Source organism: Prinia subflava, chromosome 3 (assembly GCF_021018805.1).
Source record: "Prinia subflava isolate CZ2003 ecotype Zambia chromosome 3, Cam_Psub_1.2, whole genome shotgun sequence".
In the NCBI taxonomy this organism is placed as follows: Eukaryota; Metazoa; Chordata; class Aves; order Passeriformes; family Cisticolidae; genus Prinia; species Prinia subflava.
In genome coordinates this window covers 80845543-80868668 of record NC_086249.1, presented here as the reverse complement: position 1 = coordinate 80868668, position 23126 = coordinate 80845543, and the positions used below count along the sequence as shown (strand labels likewise).

General features: G+C 43.2%; 1 protein-coding gene across 1 annotated transcript in view; it reads right to left on the bottom strand.

The window, feature by feature from the left end:
* SH3RF3 (SH3 domain containing ring finger 3) overlaps window positions 1-23126 on the bottom strand; it is a 246203-nt gene that overhangs the window by 34468 nt on the left and 188609 nt on the right. The window contains exons 5-8 of the mRNA XM_063392696.1: window positions 12616-12716; window positions 8387-8557; window positions 4870-5120; window positions 477-781 (exon numbers count right to left, since the gene is read on the bottom strand). Of these exons, the coding sequence (XP_063248766.1) occupies window positions 477-781; window positions 4870-5120; window positions 8387-8557; window positions 12616-12716 (828 nt within the window). The remainder of the gene's footprint in view (window positions 1-476; window positions 782-4869; window positions 5121-8386; window positions 8558-12615; window positions 12717-23126) is intronic.

Here is a 23126-nt window from a genome sequence, read left to right as displayed (position 1 = left end):
GGCTGTGCCATGCCAATGGAAGTTTCTTGAAGAAACTGAGATGTTTGTGGAAGAGCCAAACAGCTCCTGCCACTCACGAGCCAATGTTTTACCGCGCCCGAGGCGCCGGCTGCGTGGCTGGTGCCGCCATCGGCCTCCCTGACGTAGGGAGGCAGCCGGATTCTGACTTGGCCAGCCGGTTCTGATGGCCAAGAGCCCGCTACAGCATCTCGCTGCACCACTGCAAATCTGCAGATCTCGGCGCTGATCATTGGAAGAAACACACAAATTCAGCGCACTCAACCTTGTTTCTCATCCGCGAGCAGGTAACGCGAGAGCATTGTTGAGGATGGTGGCGGGGGGAAAGTGTGGCAACAGGAGATGAGGATGCCCAAGCTGTGTGGCAATGGAAACCGTTTTCCGCAGGGTGCCTCCTCAAGAGCCCCGGGAGGCGATGTGGCCGCGGCAGGAGGCTCGGCCGAGGCTCCGGCCCTTACCTTCTCGTTCTTCCTCTCCTCGGGCTTGGCGGCAGGCCCGGGCGCGGCGGGCCCGCCCAGGGGCCCGGCGCCCACGTCCCCGTTGAGGTGCGCGGCGCTGACGTTGGGCGGGGTGATGGCGGCGGCGGCGGAGGTGAGCGGGATGAGGGGCCGCGCCCCCGGGGCGGGCGGCTGGTGGCCGTGCTGCGGGGACACGGCGGGGTGAGGCCGAATGGCCGCGGCGGGCAGGCGGGAGGGCGAGCTGGGCGTCCGCAGAGGCGAGACCGTGGCCGTGGGTCGCTCCGGGGCCGGCACTGCCGGGTGCGCTGCGGGAGGAGCAGAGAGCGCGGTTAAATTCCCCTCGCACTGCCTCGACGGGCCCCTCAGTGGCCACAGCCCACTCGGGCAGAGCACGGTGTCAACAGCACCGTGGGTTCCATCCCCTTAGGCACCATTCACTGGAAGAGTTGGCGTCGATGATCACTGCGGGTCCATTCCAACCCAGAATGTTCTGTGATTCTGTCACTGGAGGTGCCAAGGGCCCGATGGGGACATAAGCTCTGAGCCTTTGCCCAGGATATCTCACCCTGCAAGCGTTTTGGGCTAATTCCCGTCCTGCATGCAAAACACTGTCCAAAGTCACCAAAATTGGCTTGTTCCCCCCAGTGATGCCACTGGGGAATGGCGTTCACTCTCCGTGCCCATGCCTGGAAATAAGCCTGCTGCCCTTTTAAAATACATTATCTCGTTCCAGCTGTTTTCTGCACCCCCAGGGCCCCCTCCTAACGTGATCGGTTTTGGAGCAATGCCACACGGGACCTAAGGGGTTGGCCCAGATGATCCACGCTGACCCCGCAGACAGCAATTACAAAAGCAGGTCTCTTGTTTCAGCCCTAACAAAATGATCAACATCACATCACTGTGCTGCACGGGAATTAAGCAGAAATCCACCGGAGGATTTCTGAGCTCAGCCTCCTCTCTGCCAGTAAAGTCCCTCAGGGAATATGCAGTGCCTTTTAGTCTGGCTGCTCCTGCTAAGCAAGCCCTGCCTACGAGCAGTGCGAACCAGGAATCAGAGCTCACCCATTTAACAGTGACTGTGACACACTGATGAGGTGACTGTGACACACTGATGAGGTCAGCTCCCCAGGGTTTCCAGAGAATGTTGCATGCTTCAGGATGCAAAAAATGTGACAAAGCTCTGGGTACATTTCCACAATGATGTTGTGTATGACTTTGAGCTTAGTTGATTGCTTAGGTGTTACCTAAGTACAGCTCCACTTCAAGTATGTACAGCCTAGCTGAGTCCATACTCAGACATTCCCTCACATAAATGATTAAATAATAGGACTGGCTGGAAAGTGCCCATTTCATAAATGATTTCAAGGTTTCATAATCTTGTTTAGCTCTGTCTCAGTGCAAAATTTGAACCTCTGAACATTCTTTTGAGCACAACATGCTCACTCACCCCACAACAGCCTCTATTTTGGTCAGGTTACTCACCTGGGATGTGAAAACATAGAATGTGATCATTGCACTGTTCTCTTATGTGGAGAACAGCTCTGGAGAGCCATCAATTCCCCTGATGAGCAACATGAGCCAATACAGCTTCATGGTTAGTCTGGTTGAACTACATCCATTCCTGACAGAAAACTTTGAGCCCAGTAAATCAGCTTTTCTTTGACCAAGATGCATTTTACTGGAAAATTTCTGACCCACTTTGATCTGTCATTTTCTGACAAATTCATCTGAAGGACAAACTTATGCAGCTGCAGTTCACTCAATCTGTAACTAAAAAAAAAATGCTAGAACAACTCAGACCACTAGTTTCTGTTCCTGTGGTTATCAGTGGCACCCATTGGCAGGGATTAGATTGATGGAGTGCCATTAATCATACTCACTACACCAGCTGAGCACTCCTGCCAGGAGGGAATTTCATCTCCCAGCCTTCCACCCCATTATCTGTGGACAGAACACCAGACATGATACTGAACATGGTGGGCCAGTCATCATCAGATTAGCAACTCCAAAGTTTCTCCCTCACAGGAGCTCCTTGACTCTATAACATCTTTTTTTACTAATGTTCATAGCAAATCAGCTACACTATCTAGCCAGTCTGTAACTTAATACCACTTTACCATGTAGCATGAGGAAGGCCCTAAAAGTTGTTATTACAGACACATTCAAGACTATTTTTACTATTAGTTATCATCTTCTCCTCTCAGGACTACTGAGAACATGCACTGAAAGTGCAATTCACTTCCAGAAAGCCAGGCAAGGTACCCACTAGTTATCTGGAAGTGATTCCCTCCTGATTTTCCCATTTGGAACCTGACCGATGAGCAACGTTGCTGTAAGAAATCTAATTTTTTGGGATGGTTAGACTTGTAGGATCTAGGTTTTGAATTCCTGTTTGTAGGGAGCAATGGCTTTTCTAAATTTAGAGAGAAAGCATACTAATGGAATGTCTCTGCATGTACCTGGATGCAGAACACTGGTTTGATAATCATATTAGGTACATCACCTCTTTCATGTGTTTCCAGACACAAAGGAAACATAAAACATGAGAAACAGTAAAAGAAAGGGCATGAGAAAAATCAACTCTGAGCAGGGCTCTCACATTTTATTCTGTAGTTTCATCTACTTACTATTACAATGTATGCCTTTGCTCTGGGATCTCTGGATCTGGGCTGTGCTGCATCAAACATGCTATTAATTAGCAATGCTCACTGAAGGCTATTTTTGTTCTACACCACTCATATTTCGTTTTGGGTGTATTCCTACATTAGTGGCCTTGTAGGAAATTGATTTGTTACTCATGTATATTGCAAGCCAACAGAAACGTGATTTGAATACTGTGTTGCCTCTCTTGGAAAGCTTTCCCAAAGTCAGTGCATTGACCTGTCCTGCAGGGGCCCTGGTCCACAGGATGCTGGTGAGGACAGCCATTATGGACACAATCACTGATAATCATGAAAACTTCCTTTATTTATCCTGGCAAGGGTTTATTTAATTAAAACAACAATGTCATGAACCTTCTGGAAAGGTTGGAAAACTCTGCTTGGGAGGTTTTGGAACAGCTCTGTGGTCCCTGGATCACCCTGCCTGCCAACGCTTTGGCACTTTAGAGATGTCAGAGTGACCTAGAGGAGCAGCCTTAAATCAGGGAAGCTGCTGGAGGTGTGGGAAGAAGGTGTGGGGCATGCCAGGCCTGTGGGGCAGAGCAGCCTGTCACCTTGGTTTCAGGGGAGTCACCTGCCTGTTGACATCGGCACAGGAGGCACCAGCAGCACCCGAACTTTTCCTCAGCACTTCACCAAATAGGGGACATTTTTGCCTTTGCACTGTGGGAGCAGGAGATCTTTTGGAAGGGTGTGACTTGAGAGGAAAGCAGCACTTTCTGAAGTGACAAAAAGAGGATAAACGGATTATTCCCCAGTGTGACATGGATACCGTGTAGAGCCCTGCACTGTTTGTTGAGCAGAGGAGTCTCCACTGTTTGAGACTGAGATTCTCAAGTATTTGATTATGTTTTCTTCCCTTTGGTCTGGACTGTGTAGGAGGTGAGATTAGATGGTCATAATAGTACCTTCTGGCTTCAAAAGATTGGAATTCATGACTTACTCTGCAGGGTATTTCTCATTTGTATTTGCTCTGTTTTGTATCTAAGACCTCAGTTTTCAGCAGTCATAGTTGTTACCGGTCTGCCTTTGTAAATACAATGGCTCACATTGCTATAAAATATCAGAAACAAAATGTTTTAAATTTTGCTATAGAGTTCCACCACAGGATTTACTTTTACTTTATTCAACATCTGAAGCTGTTTAACATCAGGGAAAGGGGAATAAATTGTACTCTAGAAAATTGTGCTGTACATCAGAAAGGGAACCTAGAAAGAACACAGGCCCCCTGGTGCAAGAAGCTCTTATTCTCACTTCAAAACGGTGGCAGCGGTTTTCAGATCTTTTGCTTTACCACTAGCACAGGGTCCCGTTCTGCCTAATAAATACCTTTCATCCCTGAAGCCCAATGAAATGCTTCTTAATTTCAAGGCATATATTACTTGCTCTGCAATAAAGGCAGTATTTTTTTATCAGCTAGCCAGCCGGACTCAGAACTGTTAATCTCCTCAGTATACAGAGTGCTTGCTTTCAGTTAGATAAATTGTATAAATATTTGTAAACACTACAGTCTATTCCAGCTGTAGCAACAGAACAATCTGATAAACACAACGTGGTTCCCAGAGATCAATAGAAACCCATAAATATTGCAAGCAAAGAAAACATACTCTATCACCAGTGGACAAACTCCACACTGACTGGGCTAAAGCCAGAAGCAAGCTGTGGGGGCAGGCACATTCTCGAGGGGTGGCACATCAGTGCTGCCAGTGCAGGAGGCACGGGTGAGCACTTACCCATCTGCAGGGCGCTGCGGGGCTGGCTGCCCGCCTGCTGCGCCGAGTACCTCAGGCAGTTACTGAGCTGCGGAGAGGCCGCCTGCAGCTGGGGGTGCGTCTGCGGAGCCGTGATGGGAACAACTGCTCTGACAGCCGTGCTGGCGTTGCTGTGACCAGCCACAATGGGGTGGATGGCTCCGGGGGTTACTTTTGTTGTTGGAGCTCCTCCAGCTCCGCTGTTCCTGGGCTGCCCAGCTCCCACTGGCACCCTGCATGGAGACAAGTGCACGGTGTAAGCATGCTGCGGAGACCCCAATACCCAACCACGGTGCTGATAAGTACCCCCAGTTACTTAGGGGGTTCAACATGATACCCTATCGGTTGTTAAAGTAAATTGACGTATTCATATATACTTTTCTTTATAGGACCCATTTATAAGCATGCTGGGGGATATTTTCACCCCTTTACTCTACAGGAAGAAGTGCAGGGTAAAAATAGCAAAGATAATTTTTCTCATCATGTCTCTTATTACCCTACATTTCTGTCTGAATAGTTTCTAGTAAAATCACAAATCTTAATTCAGAGGAAATGGGTATCTCCCAGATGTCATTTTGTGTGCCAGAGGCTATTTCACATGGAATGATAATTAAAACAGACTCAGAGATCTTTTCTTTGGACTGAACCTGCATACAGCCCTACAGGGAGAAACAAAGATGGATAACACCAAATCTGTGTTTAGCTATGGAAGGAGACTGAGAAGCTGCAGACTTGACTGGGCTTGGCTAGGCTGAACACTCACCCTATTGATGTAACCAGCCATAGCTTAGACTTGCTAAGGGAATGCAACAGGGACAGGAATGCAGCTGACTGAGCTAAATGAAAAAGAAGTCCAAGCAGTCGTGGACACCTCTCTGACTCCTCACTTTTGACTGGATGCATAATTTGTATTTCACCTGAGTGGCCAAGTAGACCTCAGAGGGAAGGGACAAGGCTTTTCCTCCGATGAAGTGAGTTCACACTACAGGATGTCTTATCCTGTTACCACTGAGCTAAAAACTCTGCCTAGGACAGGACACTTAGGAAGACAGAAAGACATCAATGGATAAATGGAGCAGCTCTTTCTCTGTGTTTCTTACTCAAGTTCCTGAATAATTTCCTTCCCCAGCTGTAGATGCCATGAAACAGATGGATCATTTTGTGCTGTTTTCTTCTCCTGGGCTGCTTCTTGTGCCAAGGTCCTCTTTCAGGAAAGGACAGCACAGGGGATATGAGGCAGAACAAAGTAAGGTGGAGGAAATTGAAATGAGACAGTGCTAGAGTTTAGCAAGAGGGGAGAGAATAACAGAAAAAATGTAAGAGTCAACTATGGAGTATGGAACTGGGAGAAATTCTGGGTCCTCAAGATTGCATGGGAAGACAGAGAGGAGAAGAGCAGAGAGGAATATATTGAACAGTCTGGTCTGGTTCAAAGGACATGGGTGACAGAAGAAATAACCCTAAGGAAAAGGTGGAAAGCCAAAAGAGTGGAATTCTGATGGAAAAAGACCAAAGCACAGGCTGGAGGATATGGTCCAAAAGGGCAAAAGATAGCTATGCCTTCTGCCCAATCCTCCCTCCCCCTAAAGTCACAAGAGGAAAGACAACACTGTGGTGTCATTGACTTGACTCATCTCACATTGCAAGGTTTGACTGGATTACATTTTGCTAAATAAATCTGATTTTTTATTTTCTTCAATTTTTTTTTATAAGTGCTCAGGTTGGGAAAAGCTGGGAATCCCACCAGATGGAAATCTTGACTGTCTGTCATCTGCTGTGAAGAGCTGGCAGGGTAGCAGGAAGGTTCAGCTGGAGCTGGCTTGGCCATCTGCACTAGATTGAGTTTGCCAGAAAAGCACATCTAACAGTCCACTGAGAGCTGTGTTCAGGCAAACATGCACACCAACAAGTACTGAAACTATCTGTGACTCCAACAGAGATAGATAGATGTTGGATGTGGCATATTTTCTCTGCTGCCCTGTGCCTGTCTGTCCGTCTAAAGAGTTTTGTTCTTTTTCCGTAATGCTCCACTCACACATGTTTTGGCAGCCTATAAATCTAGTTCAGCGTTATTAAATTCACAACTTCTTTTCCTTGGGTTTTGTAGGGAGTGGCAGAAAAACATGTATGAATCTAATCCTATTTTTTTCTGTCAAAGGGGAACAAAGTATGTTGAAAGTAGTGCAAATAGGAGATTTTGTTGCTATCAGATTTTTATTGCTGTTCTCACTGAGGGTGATTTATACAGGAACTTAATTAGTCCACAGGATCGTAAATATAATCATAATGCTGCTTTCAGGTTTTGTGGAAAGCACTTTTGCCCTTTAGCACTTCTCTGTCTTGTTCTAGTTGTGACATGCTGCATTTAATAAAGTCTTGCTGATTCAGATAACCGACCCTTCAGCACAAACTTCCTTACTAATTAAGAGCTGAAGAGGCAAGAAGTGAAGGCAGCCAAGGGGTTCTGTAAAAGAAGGTAAATACATTTAGGTTGATGAACACTGAAGAACTAGTGAATTAATATTTGGGGCTTCCTTACTGAAATGGAATATTAGGGCTGTAAGCAGGCTTAGTTATTGCCTTCTGATCTGTTCTTAACTTTTGGTGTTACTCTGAACACATGCTACAGACTTGACACAAACTTGACACAGACTTGACACAGACTTGACACAAATAATGCAAAACTTTAGATGCAACAAAGCTGGATCAATTTTTCAAGATCAGCAGTGTCTGAGTTGTGAGGTGCCCTTCTCTGGAGAGGAATCAAAGATGGTAGAGGTAGTGTGCATGGGGGGAGGAGAAACTGAGAGCACATGAGAAGGAATGAGTTCAGTTTGCAAATCCACAGTTGCTCTAAAGGAGGTGTGGGCATACATATATCAGCATTCACCTGCAAGGAACACATAGGGCAAACAATCTGGGACACAGAGATGGACTTTCTTAGCTTCTCAGCTTTGATTTGGTATTGTCCAATACTGAACTCTGACAAATGGCATTCCTCCCCAAAAATGCCATTCTTTCCTTTTCTCATCTGCTGCAGCTGAGGCATGGATAGGTAAAATCAGACAATTCACTTAACTCTCCTACCACTTTGGAATTTGAACTGTTCAAACATTAGTCCAGATCCAAACTATCCCAGATCTTTGCTTTAAGAAGAACAAAATTGACATGAAGAGCTACTGAAAAGCAAGACACAAGCATTTCTTATTTTGTTAAATCTCCAGTAGTTTTTAAACAGCAAAATCATTAGTCAACAGATTCTTTATGATAGTAAAACCTGGGCCTATCAGAGTTTATAAATGCCATCATCTACTACAACTAGTGCAATCACCTGAGGACATGGGTAACTCAAATGCTACAACCAGCCAGTCTCATTACTGAAGTCTGCAGTGCCACCAGAGAATTTCTGGGAGGTGAATGTGTTTTAAAAGCAGAGCTGCATTGTTTTCAGTGCCATCCAGAATCCCTCTCAGCCCCAGTACGGGCCAGTGGTGCTCACCTTGACACAGGTGTCACGTAGTTGCCTGGGAAGACACCGGACATCCCACTCCTGAGAGACGTGCCCTTGAACCAGCCGTCCTGGCACTTCTCAATGACCCGGTACATCTCCCCTTTGCGCAGCTCCAGCTCATCGTTCTTCTGGGGCTTGTAGGCGTACAGGGCCAGGTAGCTGTGAGGAGAGGTCACACAGGGAGAAAGCACACAGGTGACATCAGCTACCACCGCTCCTGCTCCAACTCCAGCCCCACAGAGCGGAAAGCGACCAGAAGCACTGGTCAGAAGTTGGAGTTAGAAAGGGACATCATTACAGGTTGCTTCACGAACAAGGAAGGGCAGAGACTGGGTTCTAAGACAATAAGGGAAAAAAGAATCAGAGTAAAAGTAATTTAAAAGTTGATGAGACATGCTTTTCATTCAGGGCACAACCAAAGCAAAACAGTGCCACAAAGCAGCACCGAAGTTAAGGACTTAGCAGCAGTTTCAGAAAAACACAATTACAACAATTACAGTGACAATTACAGTGACAATTACAGTGACAGCCTGAGTAACAAGGGCTCCGTTAAGAGGGCTTTGCAAATCCTGACATCTGGAAGAAGTATACTTGCATATGCCTCAGGGTGAGATCCACCTCTGTTGTGGAGTTTAAGAAGAAAATTTTCTTATGGGTAGGCTATTTCAAAAGCTCTTCTTGCAGCTTTCTCAATGCTATTTATGCTGGCCAAGTTTAGAAACAACACACCAAACTGTGTGATCTGGTACGGTAATTCTTGTACTATGTTGGTAAAACAAAAAGTGAGAAAGGGCCACATTCTGCAAGGGTTTTTTACTGAAGTAAGAGAAGTGGTAGAATTTGGTTTTGGATGTTTTGCATTCAAGTATTCTAATAAATCTTTAATATAGGATCAAGTACGTAGAACTTTTTATTTATTTAATTACAGCTTTTATTTCTTCCCTTTGTTTAGAATCTTTCTATTTATCTCTCTTTTGTTCTTCTGTTATTACTTCAGGGATGTGTCTAGTGTTGTGAAATGACTACAGCTTAAAATCCCTACAGATATTCTCTCTGTTTAGAGAGATTCATGTTGAAAATTAAGAATGATTGCTTGCACTTTGGGAAATAATGGAAAGTCAGGATAGAATAGCAAAAGTGCACTCAGAGAACAACACTTTCTTTGTAAATACCAGATTTTTTGTACTGTCGCTTGTCTACAGATGCAAAAAGGGATTTCTGGTAATTCTTGATTAAGGTTGTGCCTTCTTGAGTTTTTTTATTTATTTGTGATTTACAGGCAGTGAAGATAGATTAAGAGAAATGGGAAAACAGAGAAAGTGCATTTACACTACAAAGTGCAGCAGAATGCTCTTAGGCTCAGGGGTGGGTGAGAAGAGGTTTATGGCCCACCTTATAGCAGTGAACCAGAGAAAAAATAAAAACAATAGCAGTTGTGATTGTAGATTTTCAGCCAATAAAAATGATACATGACTTTTTACTTCTAGTCTCCAGGAATTGTAATTGAGGAATAAATTCTGTTATTTTTCTTGATTCTGCTTCTTTATTGTACCGTCGATTTCCTTTTTTTTTTTCTGAAGGTAGTAAATAAACAGCAGTAATGAGCAGAATATGAAATATTTGGTAACAGCTCCTTGGGGAATCTTAGGCTGATGTGCCTGAGTCTGTTTACCACGTGCATAGGGTACAAAGACCTAATCAGAAACTGTATTTCATTAGTCAACAGATGGGAGAAACCACCCTGTGCGTCCTTTTTTAGCCTATATAATCAGGTGGTCTTAAGCAGGTTTGTAGCTGTTCACCTAACAGAAAATATGAGGCTACATATGATCTGAAGAACATTAAAATGCATCATCCTGACAAGAAATAAATTGCAGTGCTTCAGTGCTAATCCTTCAGCACTGTGCTCTGCAAGGACATAGCAGAAAGTGCCAGACTGCACTCACTCGAGGGAGCAGAAAGTGTGGCTTTGACCGTCCCTTTTGAAATTGCTGCTTACACCGTGCTCAGATTCAGAAGCTATGGGTAAAGCAGGGGGTCAGGCATAGAACATTTTATATACACTCACTTTGCCTCTTCCCCCAAGGGGCTACATGTAATAATGTAATTTACAGGTGGAGATTCTGGAAGAAGGTGCAAGGAAAATTACCCTAAGTGGATCACAGGCTGTTGAGCCTTGCAGCCATCTCCAGATCTCCTATTAATTTCTTTTTGTTCTTTCCTACTAGCTTCACCCAGCAAATTCCCCCAAATCAGCTACCAGTAAGTCTGAATATCCAATACCACAATGAGCCTAGACATTCTCTGGATAGAGTATTGAAATACTTGCAGAGACTAAAAGGTGTACAACAGCCCAGCCCAGACATCACACCAAAAGACCAATCTCTCTCTATATGGCTAAAGTGACGAAAGTTTGTATGTGACAACTATATAGAGTGACCCTGGGACACCTCTGTGGACCAGCAATCCCACCTCCTGTGTGGGGGGTAGTGAGGATGCCCATCCCTGGGGGTCTGCTCTTTAGTTGAGAGGCACAGGGTTCTCCAAACCCAGTGACAGGCCCAGCCTGGGTCTGCAGTCCACCCTGTGGGTAGACATAAACTCCATTCCTGGCACGGGGGTGGCTGTAGGAGAGCTGGGGGGATGCCTGCTCTCATCCATGGCTAAAAACAATTTGATTGCAGGCAGCTTCCCTCCCCAGAATTTGTTTCTGGGTTTTTCCTCTGGCAGGAAATCAGGTCTAGTGGTCCCATTTGCTTAAGATGATTTTGCCTTAAGCCAAAGTCTTTGGATTTGGACACATTTCACTGTTCTCTAGATTTTAGGTGTGAAACTTCACCAGCTAACTCTGTACAGCCTAGAAGAAAGTGTTAAAACAACAATCTGAAATCTTGCAAAATATAGTATCAGATTATTCTGGGCTATGTGAAACAGTTGAGGCTAAGGGTTGGGAGTGGGATTTAGAAGAACCCAAAATATTTATTAGAAGTTCCTTGAAAAAAGGTCTAAGTGTGAAGTGTTCTTGGCCTTGGGTAGCTGCCTGTGACTCTGCTTGTAACACTGAAGCCCCAGGGCTTTGTCTAGAGTTGCACCTCCCCACTATTGCTACAGCTTTCAAATAATGCATCCTCTTTGACTGGAACTTGGCTCACAAATGCAGAATGACAGACCGGATTACAGGGCTGCTTCACAAGAGAGATGACAGGAGAAGCATGGGAGGGAGAAGGGAAGGCTTGCTGAGACATGGAGTCAGGGACATTGCCAGAGAGCTGGAAAATGTCCTGATTCAGCAACTAGGTACTTCAAATCTTGCCAGTTACCACCTCCTAGTCAGGGCAAAGCTTGAAGTAAACAAGTGCCACACTATGTGCCACACAGGCCACGCAGGGTGACCACAGGACGATGATGAGACCTCTCTGTGGGGCGTCCCTCAGGTATAAAGATCTCAAATAAGTAGCTAAGAAGAAATTTGTTTGGTTCTGATCCAACCCCCCTATTGTTCTTAAAGAAGATCTCCTCTATTATTTTTAGGATTTTGTGGCTTCACACCTTGTTTTAGCCACATCATAAACCCCAAAATTCTGGATATGCATGTGTATGTGTGTATTTGTATAGTTATCCTGCTTTTACAAGGAATATCTTTGAGAGGAAAGGATTCAGTAGTTAATTAGACAAGCATCAGATAAACCACCCAAGCTAGAAGAGACTTGCTATAATGAAGTCTACTCTTTTTTTTCTGTGAACCTTCTGTTATTCTACGCACTATTCAACAAGACCATATGCCAAAGATGTGAAGTTCATTCATTGCCTTTGTTCATTCATTGTTGATGGCACCAAAAAAGTGCAACTAGGCCATTTTTTTCTGGTTAATCATCACTATTATTAGGTGTTTGATTGCATGGGACTAAATCTTTTTAAGAGCTTTAAATGAAAGATGATTTTCTCTAGCTCAGAGGTACTCAGTTTCCTTCACAGTGATCCATACAGCTATAATAAATAAAGTCTAAAAGGGCTCTCACACAGAAAGGGGGAAGTCTTGCCCTTCTCTATTAATTTTACAATTCCAGCAGGGGCTGCCTCATGTTTGAAATTGCAATCTCTCTCTTCTCAGAATGCACCTAAGCTGAGATTTTGGCATTCACGTTTCAAGCACACACACGCATGCACACACACAATTGGAAACAAAGAGCACACAGTGACTGAAATGAGCTGCTTACATATTGAGGGGGAGTTGGACCTTCGGTGGTGTTCCCTGATCTCCAATTATTGCACTTGTCCTGGGACCAGCCACTGTGGCTGTTCCAATCAAAGAGGAATCCTGAAAATACACAAAGAAGAACACAAAAGGATTTAAGATGAAACCCATCATTTCCTAAATTGCTGTGGGATGAATGCATAGAAGAATAAGCCACACATTTTAAAAATTCCTGAATTTTCTAACTTCATGATATTACATTAAAAAAGGCATGTTCTAGCCTTAGACATTCCAAAAACACATTTCTGACACAAAGGATTAGCAGAATTTCCATATACCTGTCAGAGAAATTTTAGTTGTATGTTGTATGCACATCTTTAAAGTTTTACAATGTAAAACTACTTAACTGCTTTGTAAAGTCAGCTCAGCATGTGCATCTCTGCAATAGTACCTTCTCTGATAAAAATAACTTTTTTCCCCCTCAAAAACTTATTTTTAAATTGGTACTCTTGGTTAATGGTTATGAATCTCTGGAGAAGAAGATATTATTCAATTTCTAAAATGCAGTCTCATTTCTATTTGCTCTTTTTATCATCAGGAATATTCTTGTCCTTCAAAAAAAGGTGACTACCCAACCTCAAACTTTCTCTGAATGGAAAAAGTAGTTCACTTTTACCCCAGAAGATAAATCTCCACTCATATAGACAGCTGGACAGATCTTCTCCAGCTATTAATGTGAAAGGCAATTCTAAATGTAATCATTCATTTCTCAAAGCCTAATGCTCAGCCAAATTATGTAGGGCAAACTCTTTTTGAGTTGTCTCACCAAAGTCCTCATTCATCTATGTCAAAAATGAATCCTGACTGGAAATATCTCCTGAACTAATGCCAAGGCCTGTAGCAACAGATTTTCATTGCAGACAGGGCAGAGCTGGGCTGATGGGACTTGTAGTGGTTTATTTGAGGAAAAAGTTCTTTTAGTAACTCTAACCATATGCTGTATGCACGTCCATATACAGAATGGCTCTACAAAGTAGGAACCAATACCCACAAGTTGCAGGTTCAGGCAGGGTGTGTTATACACAGCAAAGATTCTGAGCAGCTCACAGGCCTCCACTACAGCTTTTCTGTTTCAAAATTCTATCTAACAAACAGCAAATACTGATTTTTGGAACACAAACATAGGGACAATTTTTGCACTTAAAAATTACACTGAATTAAACCAAGACACAGAGTGAAACCAAGACACACGTTGCTACTTCATTACTGGATTTCAAGGTTACCTCATTCCAAAGAAGCCACATAATTATAAGTGTTCTATCTTGACAGTGCATTGCTGAGCTATATTGCTTTGCTGTGTATGAACACAGTATCATCAGGAAATCGTGCAGCAAAACATGGAAACACTGCACTGTGATTCCATAGCTTTTGGCAAAAAGCAGCAAGATGTCTCATCTCTCACCAACATCTACACTCAATCATGAAATTGTATTGACAAGTACATCTCCTTTTTCTCATTATTTCATCTAACTTTCTGGCTGCTTGCTCAAACAAAGAAGGATCCAGGCAGCTCTTGGTCCTCTGTGTAAAAAGCATTCTTTCCAGCTTTGTGACTAAGGTTTATTAATATTGGCTGTCACGTCAGTGAGATAGTATCAACTTACAGAAAACACACACCAGCCCACTAAGAAATTTAGAGATAGCTGGAGAATGATCCCTCATTTGTTATGTTGAGCTGGGTAACTGGGTTGAGCTGGGGTTGGGGATTGCAGAAGATGTTGGGCTGAGACACCTGGCAGCTGCCTCGTCCAAGAGGTAAGTGAGAAATCAACTAGTTCAAACTTCTTCATGTCATTCTACCACTGTATGCCTGCTCTGGACTAGAGAAACTGTCTCTAGGAAAACAGAAAATGCATTAGTCCCCACCCTTCCTTGCTAGGAAAAAAAGTGTAGATATTACGTCATAAAAAAAAAAAAGACCTGGATGAACAGCCTCAGGGTACAACTGTAAAGGCAGAGAAGATCACAGAAGGAAAGGATAGAATACGACAAAATGGAATAGAGTAGAATAGAATATTTATATTGAAAGTGACCTGCCACAAATATCTAATCTAACTGCCTGACCACTTCAAGGTGGACCAATTAAGGACATTGTCCAAATGCCTCTTAAACACTGACAGGTTTGGGGCATCAACCACTTTCCTAGGAAGCCTATTCCAGAGTTCAATCACCCTCTCAGTAAAGAAATGCTTCCTGATATCCAGTCTTAATGTTCTGTGGGGCATTCCCCACAGGACCACTCCCATGCATCCTGTCAGTGGACACTAGGGAGAAGAGTTCAGCATCTCCCTCTCCATTTCCCCTCCTCAGGAAATAGCGGAGAGCAATGGAGTCACCCCTCAGCCTCCTTATCTCCAAACTAGACAAGCACAGTGTCTTCAGCTGCTCCTCTTAGGACATTCCTTGCAGTCCTTTCATAAGACTTGTTGTCCTCCTCTGGATGCATTCAAGGGCCTTCACATCCACCTTCCATGGCAGGCCCAGAACTGCCCACGGTGCTCCAGGTGAGGCCACACCAACACTGAGCACAGTGGGATAAGTTTGAGTGACTGCTGATGCTCTGTTTGATGCACCCCAGGACGGGGTTTGCCCTCTGGTGTCTCACACTGAGCCTGCTGTCCACCAGCACCCCCAGATCCCTTTCTGCAGGGCTGCTCTTCAGCCACTCCTCTCCTAATCTGTACTTGTGCCTGGCATTACCTCATCCTAGGGGGATCAGAATGCAGCATATTGTCAGATAATTTCCTCCCATTAATCATTGCCTGATGCCCCAATATCTACATCGCTCTGCAAGGCATCTTGTCCCTCAAGAGAATCAAAAGCACCTCCCCCTTTGGTATCATCAGCAAACTTGCTGGTGGTGCATTCAATTCCTGCATCCTGATCATTGAGATACATATATATGTGTGTATATATCTAGAGAGAGAGATGACAGAACTGGCCCTAAAACTGAACCCCAAAGAACACCACTGGCGACCTGTCAACAACCAGCTGTAGCCCCATTCACTGCAATCCTTCGAGATCTGGCCTTTGGCCAGTTCTTCACCCAGTGCATCACAAGTCCACTCATTTCATGGCTGAACAACCTGTCCAGAAAGATGCTGAGATAAAGTATCAAAAGCCTACTAAAATCCTGAAAAACTGTGTCCTCTGCCTTCCCTTCATCCACTAGGCAGATGACCTTATTATAGAAGGATATCAAACCAGTTAAATGGGACTTCCCTTTTGTGAACCCATATTGACTGTACCTTATGACTGTATCATTCTTCAAATGGCTTTCATTAGTACCCAGTATAATTATCTCCATAATTTTTCCATCAAGGAAAATTAACAGATCTGAGGTTAAATTAACAGATCTGTAATTTCCTGGGTCCTCCCTCACACCTTTTTTTGTAGACTAGAGTAACACTGTCACGCTTCCAGTCAGCAGGACCTCCCTAAACCTCCAGGATCTTTGACAGATGATTGAGAGGGGTCCTACCATAACATTCACTGGCTGCCTCAGAAGACTTGGATGAATCCCATGAGGCCCCATGGACTTGTGAACATTCAGCTGATACAGCTGGTCCCTTACAATTCCAGTGTCCACAGCTAGAAAGTCACTGTTCCCACATTTGTGGTCCTCCAATTCAGGGGACTGGGAAGCTGAAGGTCTACTTAAGACTGAGACAAAAATTGCATGGAATGCATCTGCTTTTTCTTTATTCCTGTTCGTCAGATTGACCAAGTATTACCAAGTATTCACCACCTTCACCAAGTATCAGCCCAGTATTTTCTTTAGACCTCATCTGAAAAAAGAGTCCTTCTTGTTATTTGAAACAACACTGGCCAGTTTCAACTCTAATTCAGCTTTGGTCTTTCAAGTCTTCTCCTCGTGTAAATGAACCACAGCTCTGTATTCAGGTTCCTGAGAAGTCTAACCTTGCTTCCAGAGGTCATACAGTTTCTTATTCCTCCTGACCAACACAAGGAGTTCCCTGTTCAAACAAGCTGGTCTTCTGCTCTGCTTGCTTGACTCACAGCATGGTGAAGTTTTCTGCTCCTGTGCTTCTGAAAGGTGAATTCTAAAGACTGACCAGCACATGTGGGCTTTGAAGTCCTTAAAAGCAGATTCCTAGGGCACTCTGCTAAGTAATGCCCTGAATAGAATAAAGTTTGCTCTCATTAAGTCCAGGGAAACAACTCTGCCATCCTTTTTTGTCTTTACAGTGAAAATTCTAAACTCAGCCATTTCATGTAGCCAAGACAGCCACCTACTGTCACACTCCTCATGACTGCTTCTCTATTCACAAATAGCAAGTCCAGGAGGGCCTCTTTCCTAGCTGGCTCACTAAGTATGACAAGCAGTTTTCTCCTATAAGCCTCAAGAATTTCCAAGACTTGTCACAGAAGTATGATATTTCCAGTTGATGTCTGGGAAGTTGAAATCTTCTATAAGGGCAAGGGCTACTGATCCAGAGAGTTCTCCTAATTGCCTATAGAATAATTCACAGGTGCTTACATCCCGACTGGGCAATCAGTAGGGCTGAAACCCTCTGCAATACCTGCTTTGTTTTCCTTCCCCCTAGTCTTCACCCAGAGGCTCTTCACCACATCATCACTAACTCTAAGAGCTGTGTAATCAAACCTCTCACAGTGCCACACCTCCCACTCACCTGTCCTGCCTACTCCTGAAGCCTGTAGTCCTCAGTGCCAGCACTCCAATCAGGACTCATTCCACTAGTAGCAATGATATCCAGCTCTGGGAGCTGACCAATGCTTCATCTTTCTTGTTAGACACATGCTAACCCTTCTTTAACTTCTATGATCCTCCCTCTGCACACTGCAGTAAAGTCAGTTTGCAGAGGTGCAACTACCCAGCCTGAAGTGGCCACTGCAGGCACCCTGGGCTGAGCCTGACTGACTCTGCAGGGATGAGTTTAAGCCAAGAGAGCAGACCAGCAGTCAAAGCATCATCTATTTGCCTATTTGCACTGACAATGGGGCCCTCTGTGTCTTCTATATTACTGAAAGCATGATCTCAAGTGCTTTCTGTTATGCTTGTACTAACATATAGTCCAAGGGATTAAGAAATCATGTAACTGCCATTCACTGTTCCTGGATGACAATTTTGCTTTCTCCCCTTAATAATCCCAAAGATGTCTCCACTGATAAATGTTCTGCATTTATCTATCTACCTGATACTCAGTTTCTTGCCTGTATCTGGTTACTCTAATATTATTGCATCTGGTTCCAGCTTGGCACCTACAAACCATTCATTTTTGCCACTTTGTACAGCCTAGTATCCTATACATCCAAATTCTAAATCAGTGTCTGCTTCCTGACTGTGCTCTGGTTTTCCTTTAGCACCCTCCCTACAGGCTTTGACATGACTGTGTACTTTTCAGTACTTTGTCTATGACCCTGATTTTCATCATCAGGTTTTACTCCACAGGACCTGCTGGCCTTCCATACATTGAATTCAGCTCCTCTGTTCACATCTTGATGTTTACTGTCACAGAAGTATTCTGCTCTGCAGCTTCATGTGTCTCTGTGCTCCTTGCTGTATTCTCTTGGTGGCTGCTTGATTGCTACTATGCACCTAAATGTTCACCAGCTTTGCACTTAAACTACAGTCCCTGACACAGTTGGTGAAGGCTTTCTAAGTTGACTCTTTCAAGGTCCTATTGTCTCCTGTATGTATCACTAATTAGCTCATATTATAAAATACAATATTGCTAGATTATTTTGCAAGATAGTATTTGCAAAAAGATTTTGAAGAGACTGGTTTTCACAAAAGAATAACCTATTTCTTTACACTTCTGATTACCTGTGTTGGAAGTTTACCTTTCTACTCTTCACACAATTTTATTTGCATCTCTCCACTTACCAGTAATACTTCCTCCTGAAGAACACAGCAGGCCTTTCTCCATCACAGCTGGTAGCACAACTTAGTTCATTTTCCTTCTTTATGTAGCCCTGGAGCCAGGTTGTACTTTTGCTACTGTGATCTAAGGAACAAGGCACTAAACATGTCCTCCTTTCCTCTTCATCTGCTCAGGGGAATGGGAATCCAAGACAATGCTCTGATTTTCTTGTTCTCTGCTTTGATACCTTTTAGGAAGTCTGCGTGCCACATCCTTGCTTTCTGATGGCATGTCCCTATGTGATCAATCTTCCTTGTGTGCCGTGAGACACACGAATAGAGCCATGCACAGGCATTACACAGGGAAGGCTACAACACTGCAGCATTTATGTCTTAATCCTTCTTCAGTCTCTGCTAGTCAGCATTGCTAAAGCCTTACAGGTAGGAGATGTCTCTGACAGCCAGGATTTTAAGAGGCACGTCGGCACTCACTGATAAAAACAGGCACCTTGCATAGTTTTCTCAGGGTGGCATTAAGTACTTCACTGCTTGATTCCCACAGATTTTACTGCAATTTAAATAATAGGAGTCCCCTCTGAAAATACCATTTGGTGCTTCTTGCTATCCTTATGAGCCTCTAATGCCTTTAAACATTTGGCCATTGAATTTCCAGACGTGACCTCCTGGGTGATTACATGTGCACACCTCTTGATTAGGAGGCCATTTACTCTAATGGTGGCATGCAGTTTTCTGAACCTGCAAATTTTCAGACACTGCCAACTCTGATCCCATTTACTTAGGCCACTGAACAGCCAAATCCAACTTCTTCATGCTCCCACTTCAATCTGGCATCCTCCAAGCACCACTTACCACTGTTTCAGCTCAACAGCACCAGCTCTTTTCCTCTGGACACTACAGACCCAGGAGCCAGCCAGCAGAGAAAAGCAGCTGGACAAAGGCATGCTGAAAGCCACCTCCAGATCCTTCTGCACTAATTGCTGCTTCTTTGTGACCATTGGTAGCACAGCAGCACCACCTGTGCTGTGCAAGGCTAAATCTTGAGTAAAACTCCCAGACTATACACACGGGCATGACAGTGCTGCATGACAGTATTTCACTCCCAGCTCGTGCTGTGCCCTCTGTTTATATCCCCAGCTACTCTGGTATACTAGGTGATTACATACTCACGGACTGGAGAGTAATATTAAAATGACTTTTTGCCTCTTTTTTTCCCCATAAACACAACAGCTTCCCTATGACCACTGAAACACAACTCCCCCCAAATATTACTGACAAGGCCAGAGACACCAGGAAATTAAAGGTAACAACTACTCATCTGGGCTGAAACATCTTCTCAAATTCACTCCCTTTCTCTTTTCCCATCCACACCTTTATGGAAGCATAAGAATTACTAGTTTGGACTTCCAGCATAAATTATATTTTTCTTTTCCTTGCAGATTTACTTTAGATTTTCACCAGTACTTTAAGGCCACATTTGTCATTTAATTTGAAAAGACATGGTGCCTGTAGGGATTAGTGAAGTGCCTTGCAAAAGCAAGAGACTCAGTCTTCGAGCAAAATAGAAGTCAAGAAGACAGTGATAAAACTAGGAACAGTGTCCAATGATATCGCAAGTTGCAGTAGCCTTCACTGAAAAATAATTGTTGCTATCAGAGGAATGTTCTTATCATCTAGAAAATCACCAACCAGAATACTCCGTTTTGACTTCAAAGAAAATCCAGCACTCTCTCACCACAGGGCACTTATCACATTCATTAATTCTCAGGAAGAATTCTTTTAATGTCTTGAATGCATATTTACAGCTTACTTTAAATTTCTCTTTAATATTACTTTAAAATAAGAGAAAAACACCCATTCAACTCACATAAGTTGACATACCATCCTCTAGAAATATCATAAAAACAGCCTAATGCTCTTTAAGATTCCTGTGACTCGTTTCTCTAATTTGCTGACTCCATAAAACAATGACTGTGGCAATCATTCTAAACCCTAATGTTCCTAGAAATAATGTATTAGCACTTAATGCATGGTAGTGACACCAAGTATTGATGAAAAGTGTTACATGCAAGATCAAGTAGCCTCATCAAATGCTAATTATCGAAGTGGAGGCTGAAATGGACTTATCAATTCTAGAGGAAGAATTTTTTTTTTTCCATAACGGTGTGTGTGAAAAACAAACAAATGTGCAGGATAACAGCTGCAGCTGCATAAATAGCTGCATAAATACCCAGTTCCTTCCTGCAAAAACTAGAGCTAAATTTATATGATTTTACAACCTGCAAATATCTGTGGCTGTGGATGAAGGTGAGGCAGAGTATTATGCCAGCTTGTTCTAGGACCAGGTTGGCCCTGCTTATTTTTGGTTTGTAATAGACCAAAACCTCTCGACTATGTCTTCCCTCAGTAGCTCATAGAGCTATGCAGAGAGCTGGAGAAGTCAAGTAAATTAATTTCCTGAGCTCCCATTCCCTCTATCCTGGAATCTAACGATGCCTGAAAGTTAGAAGAAAAAAAAACCAAATATTTTTGTAATTTTCTTCTGAAGATTCATCTGACATTACCATCCATAAAAGCACTGATTATTTTGGCTTGCAGCTTCTCAACTCCCCCAGATAAGGACTAATTAAGCATCATGTGGATGAGCATCATGAGAATTATATTTTATTCATGCTTGTTTCTCTCAGACTATACTCAGGGTATAGCTCTCCTCCACAAAGTTTTAAATATGTTTGTAGTAAATAGTTTCTTCCAGTTCTGGGATCAAAGAACGTGAAAAATCAAATACAGAGGCACATGAAGGCTTCAAGTGAAAACTTGACCTGTAAAAGATGTTAATTTAATCCCACACTCATAACTGTCCTTTTGATAACTGTACCACAAACTCATCAGGATCCTGTGCAATGCCTCCTGGAGGAAGTACCCTCCAGGGATAAAATAGTGGTAAACAAACAAACAAACCTTCCAAGTAAAAAAAAAGAGGAAAATTAGTAATTTCTGCTCAAATGTCATACATGTACACTTAGCATGTGCCAGATGAACAGGATTTTATGGTATTTACCCATACAGTAAATATGTCAGTGTCTCACTTGCTCTTGAGACTTCCAAACCAGTAATTGACTGGCAGGTACTGTAAGGCCTCAAGATTAGCTGTGTGCAAAAATTATTTCAGTAGCAAAATGTTTTCAGGTTACTACCCTGAGGAGCATCTGAAAAAAAATATTGTTTTTCTTTCATGGGCAATGGGATTTCATGCACAGTTGAATAAAGCACAATAAAGCACAACTTTCTCTTCCTAGTTCCTGTAAAAAAAAAAAAAAGTTTTGTGTGGCCCTTGTGAAATCTTTCAAAATATATTTGTGATAAGGCATATTATAGGAAAAAGAGAAGACACTGTCTCTAACCTGGTAGTTCCCTAAAGACAATTGTGCTTTGACCTGGATTCCTGGTATCTTATGTAATCAGTCCATAGACTGAGTCAGCTCATGAGCCTCATTTGCAACAGTTTTGACAAATAATGTAATATATCCCAATATGCACAGAGTGTATTCGGAGACCTGCTGGTAGAAAAAAAAAACCCAACCTGTTTACATTCCTGACTAAAACTTTCTTAGTGGGAAGAAGTTAACTCCTTCCCACCTACAACTGCACCTCCCCTCGACAAGATAAACATATCTAGAATGTCTGGATGTCTGGAATCAATTTCAAATAACTATGAATAGAACTGGAAATGTACAAAGACAAATAATTAATTTGTTAGACCTTATTAGTTTACGTTAGACCTTAGCAAAAGCTTTTAGGCATTTTTTGTGACATATTTTGATCTAAATTACAGAAAGACAGGCTAGACTAATATTTCTTCTCTTTTGCCCTTTTGACTGGTGCCACCTCCTGAAATAGCTGCCCTTGGTTTCACATGTGTCACTCTTGTATCCAGTCAGTTGTCATTCACAGTCAGCAACATAGCAGGTTGGACAGAATTTGCACTTCCAGCCAAAGCTGAAAAATACCTGAATTTGACTTATTTTCTCGGAGCTTGTTGTGCACTTGAAAATTCAAGGTTCATTTTTAGTCTCTGGATTTTAGGTATAATCTGTATGCCTCTCATGGTCAGCACATTTAGGTTATCAGCCAAGACTCAACCAGAGTTCTGCTATTACATTTTCTCAGCTAAAATTCAGCACTTCTAAATAACTGATAAGGACACACTTCCAAATGATTTATATAGCAAGACACTTCAAGGAACATTTTTCATTTCAAATAGTGTCACTCTTTGGGATTGGGAGCATGCAAGACATTGTACTCAGTTTTTCCTGAACATGTGTCCTCTGGTTAGGGGGCTTGTACTAATACTTGCAGATACAAATTGACTTCTTGTGCATGGTGATGAGTTGTTCAAAACACACAAAGTTCCTTCTGTGAGGAGGATCCTTTCTTCCTCACTCAGCTGTTACCCTGGTGTGCACAAAGCCATGCTTCATTATTCATGAGATGCTTTTTCTGTCAAAATCCAGGGGATTTGGAGCAGTACTGACCCATGACCTTTTCAACTAGCAGGGACGAATAATTCATAAGGGGTGAAAATGGAAGCAAGACAAGCCATCTGAGGC